This window comes from Arvicanthis niloticus, chromosome 4 (genome assembly GCF_011762505.2).
Source record: "Arvicanthis niloticus isolate mArvNil1 chromosome 4, mArvNil1.pat.X, whole genome shotgun sequence".
Classification (NCBI taxonomy): domain Eukaryota; kingdom Metazoa; phylum Chordata; class Mammalia; order Rodentia; family Muridae; genus Arvicanthis; species Arvicanthis niloticus.
Genome location: NC_047661.1, coordinates 42,581,733 through 42,594,497, shown reverse-complemented (window position 1 = coordinate 42,594,497; position 12,765 = coordinate 42,581,733). Strand labels below are relative to the sequence as shown.

The 12,765-nt window shown below is 33.7% G+C and overlaps 1 protein-coding gene and 1 long non-coding RNA gene across 2 annotated transcripts in view; one reads left to right on the top strand and one right to left on the bottom strand.

The window, feature by feature from the left end:
• The window catches only part of LOC143441993 (uncharacterized), a 27,778-nt gene extending 22,555 nt beyond the window's left edge, over window positions 1-5,223 (top strand). The window contains exon 3 of the long non-coding RNA XR_013109839.1: window positions 4,586-5,223. This is a non-coding gene — a long non-coding RNA (uncharacterized LOC143441993). The remainder of the gene's footprint in view (window positions 1-4,585) is intronic.
• The window catches only part of LOC117707784 (arylacetamide deacetylase-like 2), a 16,379-nt gene extending 3,614 nt beyond the window's left edge, over window positions 1-12,765 (bottom strand). The window contains exons 1-4 of the mRNA XM_076932439.1: window positions 12,524-12,765; window positions 9,212-9,434; window positions 6,152-6,221; window positions 5,137-5,308 (exon numbers count right to left, since the gene is read on the bottom strand). Coding sequence (XP_076788554.1) covers window positions 5,137-5,308; window positions 6,152-6,221; window positions 9,212-9,434; window positions 12,524-12,595 — 537 coding nt within the window. The 5' untranslated portion in view covers window positions 12,596-12,765. The remainder of the gene's footprint in view (window positions 1-5,136; window positions 5,309-6,151; window positions 6,222-9,211; window positions 9,435-12,523) is intronic.

Genomic DNA, 12,765 nt, shown 5'->3' with positions numbered 1-12,765 from the left:
GACAAAGAGGAGAAGCAAGAAAAAATTTTCTCTTATCCCCTTCTTTCGTTCATTTAGTCTTTCCTCCTTTTTAAAAAGCTATCTCTTTCATAGGAAACTTTTTTTTTTTTTTTAAAGATTTTATTTATTTATTTATGAGTTCACTGTAGCTGTCTTCACACATACCAGAAGAGGGCATCAGATCCCATTACAGGTGGTTGTGAGCCACCATGTGGTTGCTGGGAATTGAACTCAGGACCATCTGGAAAAGCAATCAGTGCTCTTAACCACTGAGCCATCTCTCCAGCCCCCCATAGGAAACTTTTTACAACTTAGAAATAAACGCTATAATCACTTTTTAAAATGTCAGTTTTTCTTCCTCTGACTTCAGACTTGCAGGCTGACAGAGCTGCAAGGTTCCTGCTGATATACAACAAAGGCCACATTACTTAATCCCCCCATCCCACACTATCCCAAACCCTTCACCCCTGCTGTCAGGCTACAGCTGTTAATCACCTAAACCATCAGTCTTTTACCCTCAGAAAGAGCAAGAGAGTTTTTAGGACTTTTTAGAACCTATCATCAGCTTTTCAGTATAGTTAGAAAGCTAGAAAGTCCAGAGACCCTCGGACTTTAAAGCCACACCAAAGGCATACTCCGTGCCCCACCACTACCCTCTCAGGCCCAGGAGGTTCCTGGCACCTAAACATTTCCTCATGCTTTTTGATAGTTTAGCATGCAGTGCTCTTAACTATCTTAGTTCAATTATTATTCAATTCATAGAACAAATTTGCTTTTTCTCAATCAGCTGAAGAAACAAAATGTAGAAAGTTAATGATTTTTACAAGCTACAACGCCAAGATTAGTATTCTGTCAATAACTATTTCATTCATTTTAGTAGGTATTTAGTTTTTACCATAATCATTATACACCGGTGCATATATATTTTATGCCTAGTCAAGAGACTCAAATCCTAAACTCAAAGAAAACTTTGCAGCAGACCTATAGACCAGTGATCATTCCTCACCTTATGTTAAACAGTGTGTGTCTGTGTACAGTATTTACTTGCACAGAGAAAGCATCTTAAAAAAAAGAAATATAAATATATATAAAATATAAAACCAAATATAAGCACATAAGAATATAATTATATAATATATTATATAATTATGTATTTTCTTTAATATTTAAATAGTTATATATTTAATATATAATTATATGTTGTCATGTTATAATTAATTATGTGCAGTATGTTAATTTTATTATTTTATTTTATTTTTTGTTCTTTAAACATTTTTTACAGTCCAGTCTTATCCCCCTCCTTGTCTCCCGCTGAATGTTTATCATCCCATACCTCCTCCCCATTTGTCCTTTGTCCAACTACAACCCACCAACCTCCCCACTCCCTGGGGCCTCAAATTCGAGGATTAGGTGCATTTTCTCTCAGGAAGGCCAGTTCAGGCAGTCCTCAGCTGTACATGTGTCGGGGCCTCAAATCAGATGGTGTATGCTGCCTGGTTGGTAGTACAATGTCTGAGAGATCTCAGGGATCCTGAGGGGCAGCAGAAAGAATAAAAACAGGCAACCTTGGAGGTATGCGGTGGGGAGGAAGGGGACTCTCTATAATATACCAGAGACCTGGGAGGCGATAGACTCTCAGGACTCAAATGGAGGCACCTTAAATGAAATGCTCTAAAGTGTTGACAGGGAACTTATAGAGGGACAGGACATCAAGTGAGAGATGGGGTTGCCATCCTACAGTCAAAAACTTTGATTCAAAATTGTTTCTTAGTGAAAAAAAGGCAGGGACAAAAGTGGAGAAGAGCCTGAAGGAAATGAGGTCCAGTGACAGGCCCAAGTTGGGATCCAGTTCACAGGGAGGCCCCGGGCCTGACACTGTTACTGATGCTATGATGTGCTTACAGACAGGAGCCTAGTATGACTGCCCTCTGAGAGGCCCAACAAGCAGCTGAAAAAGTCAGATGCAGATACTTACACCCAACCAATGGACAGAAGTGTGGAACTGCTGGGCTTGAAATACAAAAAAGCTGAAAGGAGCTGAGGAGGAAGGCAACCCCTTAGGAAGTCCAGCAGTCTCAACTATTATTTTTATTTTATAATAATAAATAAAAATTTGTTACTATTAAATTCATTTATTAATTGTTAAAACACACACACATATATGTGTGTATACACACACACACACACATATATATATATATATGTATATATATATATATATATATATATATATATATATATATATATTAGAGAGAGAAAGAGAGAGATACTATATATATTTCAGGCTGTCCTGGAATTTGTTCTGTAGTTCAGTCTTATCCTGAACTAAAAGCTTGCCTGTCTCTGCCTCCTGAGTGCTTAGATTAAAGATGTGAGCCATCACCACCCAACTTAATACTATGTATATTATGCCTAAAAGATTATTCAGTTAAGTACAAGGTAGTCTCATTTTATTCAAAACACTAGAGGTTTTTTTCTTTTTTTTCTTATCTCTGACACTTTATGAGTCATCACAATATGTAACTATCTATCCTTCTATCTAATTTAACTAACCTATTCATCACACTTTCTAAATGACTTGCTGTAACCTTGTGAACTTAAAAGTACACAGTGCCACTCCTTAGTAAAGTGTCCCATTTTTAATCTCTAACCCATTATATTAGTTTTCAACCACTGAGATTAAAATACTGTCATTCTTTCCTTATGGTACATTAGAGGGTATTATATAAACAAAACAGCCAAGGTCTTGTTGCAAGTTCTGCTTCCAGAGGGACCTCAGGCTTGGTTACAAGTTCAGCTACTGTAGTCTTAGTAATTTCTCTGTCTTCTGTCACTGTGCAATGGAGTTTAAAAGGATAGTAGATCACATTGATGAGCAGAGGAACGGGCATGTGTGTTTCAATCATGTTGGTAAGTAAAACCCACAATAGGTTTCAGGAGTTAAACATTCTCATATGAAAGATGACAGAAAACTTAAAAATTAGATATATACTTGTTGAAAGAACATGTAAACAGTGTCTTGAAGTCCCAGCACATAGGAAGCTCAGTATGTATATCAACAAATAATAATTAAGAATGAGAAAGAAAAATATTCTCTAAAACACACTAGGAAAGTCAACATAACAAATAGATACACTAGAGTACTACATAGCATGCACATTTTACTTATGCAGCAAAATATCATAATTTATGGTTAATGAAAAACATATCTTCATGGAAAATAAGATCATTGTCAATATGATTATGAAATTACATATATATATCATACTTCATTTCATAATCATATTGACAATGATCTTATTTTACATAAATAAGATGTGTATATACATATATATACACACATACACATACATGTGCATGTGTGTGTATGTGTGTTTTTAGTGTCTATGAACAGTGTTAAACAATGCTTCTTCATACTTTAACATCATTGTTTTCTACTAGTCAAAGAATTCTCTTTATACAGTAGGAATGAATATGAAAGGAATTGGATTCCCAAGAAACTCTTAATAAATGAAATAGTTTTGCTATGTTTATTTACAACACAAAACACAAAACTTATGTATTCTAGTACATCTACTTTTGTTTTTCTATTACAGGGCCATGACCTACTTCAGAGTCTTTTTGTATACTGACAATCCCACCAAACAAAACATTAAAATTACTCTAGACATTTTTTGACTATTTTTAGGTTATAAAAGATGACATTTCATTGGGCCTTTATAATGGTTAAAAGGATAGTTTTCTTAAAATAAATTAATTAGTCTTAAAGAAAGAAATATATTACTTGTTGGAAAGTAAGATTAAAGTAAAAAAATTAAACTATTCAGTAAAAATCAATGAATACAAACTTTGAGACTGCATCTACTTTATAAGAAAAAGTTAATCTATATAATAAAAAGGGCACAGAATATTCATTTTGTTCTACAAAAGCATTTGGGAGATCATCTATTGGATTGAGATTGCCTTTCAAAATATTACCTATTTGATAGTGATTATTCAGCTATACTCAACAAGAATTCTACTATGAGGTGATTTAATTTTATTACAGTAAAAATTATTCTAAACATGATTTGTTGTCTAATGTTATCTATGACAATCTACATGTTTACCACATTGTCATGGTTACTCATCAATATCAACTGGCCTAGATTTAGAATCATGTAGGAGATGGAGATTGAAGCACATCTCTAGAAGTGACTATGATGGTATTTCAGAGGAAATGAAGGGGTAAATATTCGTATTGAATATGGAGGCACCTCTATATCAGTTGAGACTTCAGAAGAAGAAAAGAGGAATATTAGAAATGAAGGTGGGTACCAGAAATCATGTCCCCAGATTTTTGACTTGGGAGGTAGGAGCAAGCAGTCTCACACTCCTATAACTCACACAGCTATAACCAACTACCACTGCCATGCCTTTGCTGCTATGATGTACTTAGTGTTCCAGGAGCCATTATAAGTTCTTCCCTGTATTTGTTTCTTGTTAATTGTTTAGTTTCAGAGGAGAAAAGATATTAATACATTCTTCACCTATAATTATACAAAACTATTGAGAAATTCTTTATAGATTTTCTTTTTAATTTCAGGAAGTATGAACAAGAAGAAGAAGAAAGAGGAGGAGGAAGAGGAGGAAGAGGAGGAAGAGGAGGAGGAGGAGAAGAAGAAGAAGAAGAACCCTGTATTGAAATGAATAGAGCAATTCAAAGCAATTGGTAAACATTTACCTAACATTGTCAGGGTAAGCCAGGGTTATTATTACAGTTTTTTAATACTTGGTTCTTGAGTTGCTGGGTGGGAGGCTCACAAGGTCAAGGCCTGCACAATCTACAAACAAGTTCATAAAACCTAAACAAAAGCCTGTTTTGAAAGAATAACTTTAAAAGAGAAGGTAGAGCATTTGTCTGGCAAACACAAAGCCATTGGTTCAATGCCCTGAGCCTGCCTCCATCCCCCTAAAAATGTAGGATTTTAAACACTGTCCTTAACATTAGACAATAAGGCCACATCTAAAGTAATATCATGCAAAATGGATAATCATACTTGTTTAATTTTTATTTCAGATATAACAGTATAAAATTAATTCAAACACAGCTTTTTTTGTATTAGGATTAAAATGTATATAACACATACAACCTACCAGTTGAGTCACTGTTGCTGCCAAGGTACCCCCAGAACTGTCTCCCATAATGCAGATGCGAGAGGGATCCACTCTGTATTTTGCAAGAATATTTTCCTGGAGAAAGAACTTGGTCACATGAACACAGTCTTCAAGGGCAGCTGGGAATAGATGCTTAGGAGCAAGCCTGTAGCTTTAGAGGTAAATCAAGCAAATCCACAACAAAACCCTGGTTAAAGTTATGCGAGGAAACATCTCGCTCTCAGCAACAGATACACTAATATGTTGGCCCTACTTTAAATCCTAAGTCTCATCATTTAACTAGAGCTCACTGGTAATGTCTGTCTTAAAGTGAGGTGTAGATTCGAGTTAAGGGTTTCAGGTATTGGTTGTAAGTCTATTTCTGCACTATGGAATTAATGAGATATACAGCAGTTTTTCATTCCTATTAATTAGAATTTCCGGAATACAGTGGGCAGATATGAAGTCCTAAAGTAATAAATATTTGTTAATATTTTTATATATTTTTGTAAATGTTGGTAAAAGTTTATTGAGAATATTAAGACTTTTTATTTTGATAATGTCTTGAAATGTTCAAGTTATTGAAATATTTTTACCTAATTGAATCCCAATGAAGAACAATGCTAACTCTACACAATGTTTAGAAACAGGTCCAATGAAATCTAATATCTCAAGAATATAATAAGTATACCTTTCCGTACATACGTGAAAATTTTAATTTTACTTGCAGGTAAAATGAGATGCTTAAAAATCCTGGATTTCATATTCTAAGAGATGTCAGAACTGTGATAACAAATATACTTATTATTTTTCTAGCCTCACACTTGTATCTAAAATAGCAGGAATCAAATAAATACTGATGACTTTGGGGATGAATTGACATTAAAATTATGAGAAAAATGACATAAGCAAAACCTCATAAATATGTGTATTTGTTGGTTGCTGACAGCTCTGAATAGACCAAGTTATGTTGTGAGTGCATGGACTATGGCAAGAAGTATCATCTTTCCCTTACTCTATTCCCACAACAACAGCATCAAGCTTGTTTGCTGTCCGTCTGTTCAGATCATCATAGGCTGACATCTCTGAAATGAAAGGAATAGATATAAAATGGTTCATTGTAAACAGCAAACAATACAAACATAGAAAGAGTCATGAATATGTTAGAAATGTGGAATGTGATTGGTGGCGTGATTGACAGACTGATCGATTGAATGATTTCTTAATTGGAACTCAGTAATCACTTTAATTGTCACAGGCAACATTCTGTCAAAGCTCAAAAAAAAAAAAAGATTTTCTCCAACACAATACCAACATACTCTATAAAACTCTTGGGAGAAGTATTAGAAAATCTGAAATTTACTTGAAGATTACATAGCAGGCAGCATTATAATTTTCACAAATTTAGAGATTCACCATAATTATTTATTGAAGAAAGTTTTCAGTGATGGTATAGCAACATAAGTATAAAATAAGGTATACAATTTAGTGCAATTAGAAATAATAAGCTTTTCTTTTGCCAGAGGCTTACATATTTATATAAGTTCAGACAATTTAATAAATTTACAAGCAACTTTAGGTTACATTTCTGTATATAAGTGAGAATTTTATTTTTTACTAAAATCAAATAAGAATGTGTTCTTGCATTTGTAATTCTTACAAAAGTTAGCTGTAGATAAATAGTTAATAAAGTTGAAAGAGGTAGAAAAAGAAAACACATTCCTAAAATTTTTAACAGAACTTAATGTCAATTATTCATTTAATTAATAATATATACTTATGAAGCATAAATTGGCATCTATAATCTTAAACATAAAAATAATAATTGTGAGAAAATGGACAAGAAAAAAATGAAATGTGGTTTTAGTAAAATGTACAACAATTTACTGAGAATTCACAGAGCTTGGAAAATCATATATAGCTAAATATGTGAGAGGGAGCAGAAGCAGAATGTGGACAAGGAAACAAAATGGAATATAGGTGTCTATACTTCAAAGGTTAAAGGATTCATCAACAAATAGATGTTGTTTCTTAGAGGTTTATTAATAACCAGTGTGGCCATATTTTCACATCATGGTAGGTTGAAAAAGATGGTAATAGAAATGACAAAATGGCGATGAGCCACTTGAGAGGAAATAATAGGAATAAATCTAAATCATAATCTACATAGTGTGGGTAGGAACAAGAGGATGCTCAGAATTTTTGACCAGAACATGTTATAAGGTATAGGAGGCTGAAAGACTGTACAAAAGAGCATGGTAGTTACTATGAAGGCAAGTTTGCCTTTCTTGTGTTCTTGGGAGTTGTATTTATTTTTCCATTTACTCCTTGAGAAAGTGATGTGATTGTATCTGCTAAGGAATTCACATAACACACTAATGCCCAGGTATGCAGACCAGTCTGCAGCTGAATTGATTAAACTTAAGTCCAGCAACAAGGTTACAGATGTGAAACAGTCCACATCAATAGGATGGGTGTGGGGACTAGATTGAAAACAAATAAACAGTAAAGTAGAGGAAAAGGTGCAACCCACAACTAAAGAAAAGCAGAGTTTTCTTTCAGATTACCCTGTGCTAAGAAAGAATCAAAAGGCAAGAAAGAGACAAACAAGGAAACAAGCCTCAGAAAATGATAAGGAAATAATGAAAACAACCTGGGGCTGAGAGAGATCAAGGCAGAAAGGACAGTGTACATTTAGGAATCAAAAAGGGGTTACAATTGCATGTAGAAGAAAGATAAATCAGGTAATGATTTGGAAGAAAATATAATTCCTAGGAAAGTAAAGACTCATCTTGACCAAAATGTAAACGTATCTTATTCCAGGATATATGTAGTGAGTAATGGAAAAGGGATCAATAAGATGCCAGTAAATTTCAGACAGTGTAGAGATGTAAGGAGAGAAGTGGAGTGATAGATACCAAACATGTACTAATATTCCACAACAGCAGGTAAGGTTGAAAACAGAAAGGCAATTTTAAAAAGTCACTGGAGTAAAAAAGAGGGCCTCGCTGCAACACTTAGAGCATACAAGGTCTGCTTAGCAGGAGCCTTAATCCTCTAGATTCTGCTCAGAAACCCTTTGCGTCCTCCCTTTTCTCACTGTAGATGTTTGACACATTTCTTAATCTATTTCTTTCCTCACCACATATTTTATACTGTGAAGATAATACCTATCTGAAACCTACTCACTTAGTTGGCTGCCCTGCTTTCCAGAGTAGCCTTTTTGCTTATCTTTAAATGTTCAGAGATTATGAAGATAAAATACTGGATATTATAATTAAGCAGTGGGTTCACTGAGGATAGGAGTGCTATCGCCTGTTTGTTACATCTGTCAAGTGCAATATCCCAAACTTTTCTGTGTAGTGAAGCTGTAAGTCATCAAAAGTCTGAAATGGCATGTGTCTATGTTTCTGTCTCTTTGTCTCTCTGTCTTAGCTACTACACTCACTTCCAGGTAAGAACTCACTACTAAGCTTTCTATCATTTTATAAGTTTAGTACAAAGTTATGCTTTGTTTTCTAATCCTCAGTATTGTTATATCACACTCTACAACTTGAACAAATTTTAGCTACAGTATGGCAGCAACATATTGTACATATTCCTCAAGTCAACATTGTACTGACAAATGTCTGTCAACTCATTGATAGACAGTAATTGTTTCAATTGATATATTCAATATGCATGTATCAATACCACACATATAAGTTATTTCACATCTAACAATTAATTCCTGGTTTACATCATAATAAATGTTTATTTAATTTATGTGATTAGGTTATTTTACTCTAAATTCCAAGTTTATTATTTGTACTTTCAAGGTTAAGATATCAATATGTTAATTTAAAACTCTAATTTCCTACAAAAAAAGCCATCTTGTTTCTACTTGGTTGTTTTACTACCAAATTATGTATGAAAAAGAATGTGAACTATTACCCATACATTCCAATGTAACTCTGCTAAAGTGCACATATTCTTCAAGTCAACATTGTATTGAAAAATGTCGGTCAACTCATTGGTAGACAGCAATTATTTCAATATGAGTATATCAATACCACACATATAAAAATATACTTACTGTAACTTCCCAAGACAAAGGCACCACCGTGAATGAAAATCACAGCAGGTCTCTTTCTTTCAGACTTTCTCTTTGGCAAGTACAGACGAACAGGGATATCACTAAAGTTTGTGTCAATCACTGTAATGTTTTCATCTGAAACTGGTTTTGTAAAGTGAACTGTTGAAAAAATTGCTAGTAGGTCTACATATGTCAGAAGACCTATGTTTTCAGATATTGTGGCCTATAAAAACAAGACAAAATTTTTTAAATATTATTTATCTTAATTTTAATAACAACAATGTAAATGATGGAATGATAATAAAATAATATGATAAAACTCTATATTTTTATATCCTAACTTTATTTTGGTAGCATGAAAATCTCAATGCAGATGTTTGTATGAAGCCTTCACAAAATTTTATCTATCAATAATTCATCACGAATAAAACATAGGTCAATAATCTCCCTTCACTTCCTGTAAAAGTATTGGTATCCATTTGTTAATCAGGAAGGAGTAGTAATTTTTTCCCCATAGCTGTTAATGTGTTACCTTTGGTATAGTAAATAATCTACTTCCAATGCTTAAGCAAGAAACTAATTAAAATCATTGGATTGCACAATAGAATGAAGGCATTAAATCCTACTTGTTTAGAAACTGTATTCTAGAAGGCAAAGGAAGATGTGGGGGAAGTGTATTTATCAGCGAAATGCATAAAACTGTCGAATAAAAAGTAAGTACATGCTTGGAAATACCAATCTATTACATACCTGGAAACATCATTTGTATTTGCTAACTTTTATAGGGCTGGAAGGTGCTATGCATACTTCCGGTGGAGGACAATAATCACCAATTTTACCCAACGTGAATCATGAAAACTACAATAGCCACTGGGCTGGCAAGACTTACCCATTGTTGCAATAGTGTTTTCAATAAATGAGCACATTCTTATTGGATTTAAGTCCAATTCATAAGGCAAAATCATACCTGGCACCTCTGTTGGGTCTATACCAGGTCCTTGCCATAAAGGAAGAGCCTACTACTCCCTCTCTAATAATAGCATTAAACATATTCTTAGTGACTTATTGTAATAGACATAGATTAATGCATCTCTCAATCCTCATCAGAGATAACTTCTGTTTGTAGTAGATTGTGATTAACACAAAGATGAAATATGGACTCAACTCTAAATGGATCATCTACACTGTCTTATTTCCTGCCAAAGTTCAGAGATCATTGCAGAAGAGAAGATTGAAAGACTATATAAGCTAGAGATATTGAATGGATACAAAGAGTGTCCGTCAGACAAAACATGATGTAAAACTCAGTGATTGTGACATTATGCAGAAGAACTTTGCAAGTCCAAACTAAGCCAATGCCTCTCACAGAGAAGGAAGATGTTCACAAAAATGCCACCCCTAGCCAAGAATCAGCTGACAATTTATAGCCAGTGGGAGAGGGAGAGTCAGTGTTTTTTAACATGTCCTCTCGTACATCCAGTGGATGGTCACAACCTGAAGTGTGTGTGTGTCTCATCCATAGTTCTGCAATGGAACACCTGGTACAGCTTCCCTTTCACTGCAATCATGAATTCCTGCAAGATACACCTGGTGGAGAGAACTGGCCCTTATATAATATACTGAGACCTCTACTTATTCCTTGGCATGAAACTTTCTTCTAGCACACACCACACACACACACATACACACAGACACACAGACACACACACAGACACACATACATACAGACACACACACACAAACTAATTAATTGGTTAACTGATTAAATTTAAATGTAATAAAGAGTTTTTGTGTATTTTCTAACTACTTAAATATAAACAAATAGATGACCTGTTAATATGAGTGCTTAAGCTATCAATATATTCAATTTTGCATTCAATAAATTTGCTCTTGAAAATTAGAATTTTAGCAAATGGCTTTCTTTCTTTTATGACAATATTTTTTGGTTTTAAATTGATAATCATTTTAACACTATAACAAAACCTATCGACATAAAGATTATCACATGTTCTTCTAATATACGTAATCTTTAATACATATAACAATCCAGACAAATATTTAAAATTAGTATCCTCACCGATAGGTTAATTGATACAATGCAGAGTCAAGGAAGTTTCTCAAAATTATGTGTAGATACTTTGCAAAACTCTTTCTAAACAACATATGATTGCACAATAGTGCACTCATTTTTTCAAGGATATATTGTAAAGAATGTTAGGTTTTACTTTCATATGTGAAAAAATCAGAAGATTTACTGTCTTTGCAATATTAAATTGTAGAATTCAGTGCTAAAATTATCAAAGATTGCCAAATTTTCCAGGATAAATTTAATTACACATTTATTTTGCCTATTATGAGTTTAAAGCACTCATAATGTCAAATATACAAAGTGTGTATTTTAACGATATATGCATGGTGGTTGGGAACACATGAAGGTAAAAAATAACAGCACTATATTAGAGTGGAAAATTTTAATAGATAATGTTGTGATTTTGTATGGATATTCTCACCCTGGGGTTTAAATACATGAGAAATAATCAAAAGACAACTGATATGGGCTGGCTCCTGCATTCATATTTCAATCAAGGAATCAGAACACTTGAAAAAGAGAATTGTAGAAGAAAGGCTATAGAGATTCAGAGATCATCAGTTGGAGAATGCTGCATCTTAGAACTGTGCCTCTTTTTGAACTTCTGTCACTTCTGATCAGCTACTGATTCGCTGCCTTACTCTTCACCCTCTGTGACAGCTGTTAAAGGGCATTTCTACAAGGTGCCCACATTGCACATAAAACACCAGAGTTGAATCCTGCAGCATGTGGCTCAGATTTAAGCTGTTACTCTCTCTGGATGCACTTCTCTGAATATGCTTTCCTCCTATATAAACAAAACAGTTAGAAGACAGTAAAGAATGAGAGGAAATATATGTATATGCAAAGAAAGCATATATATTACATGATCAAAAGTGCCAGTTTCTAACTATACAGGAACAAAGATAGCAATTATAGCTACACTGTATATTCTAACATAACCCCAGAATTTCAGCAGTTTAAAATTGGAGAAAGACAACAGAAGCTATGGAGATCATAAAACAGTTCTGATTTAATATCAAGTAAGTAATATTAATAATAATTCATATCTTTATACTATAAGATAATTATGAGACCAGTTTTTTCTTAGAACACAAGTAAAAATCGAGTTAACAATATTCTTTTAAAAGTAATGCTTCTTTCAAAATTATAATATCAATAGTATTTCCAAAACATTCAAAAGTGTTCTGTCTTAATCATTAAAAAAATTATATTTTTCTTACCATAATGTTACAAGTTTTAGCCACTGCATCCTGGGCTGTTACTTTCCAGATTTCCTCAATGTTGTCAGGCATGGGTGTATAAATATAAGATTAAAAGCTAACACAAAGCAATCAAAACAGAGAGCTTTGAATCCCATGGTATCCCAGGCTTTTCCCTGGGCAGAGATTAAAATATTTCCAAGAACACTGAATGAAAAGCCACAGATGAGTACACACCGGGAACCCTCTCAGTTAACACAGCT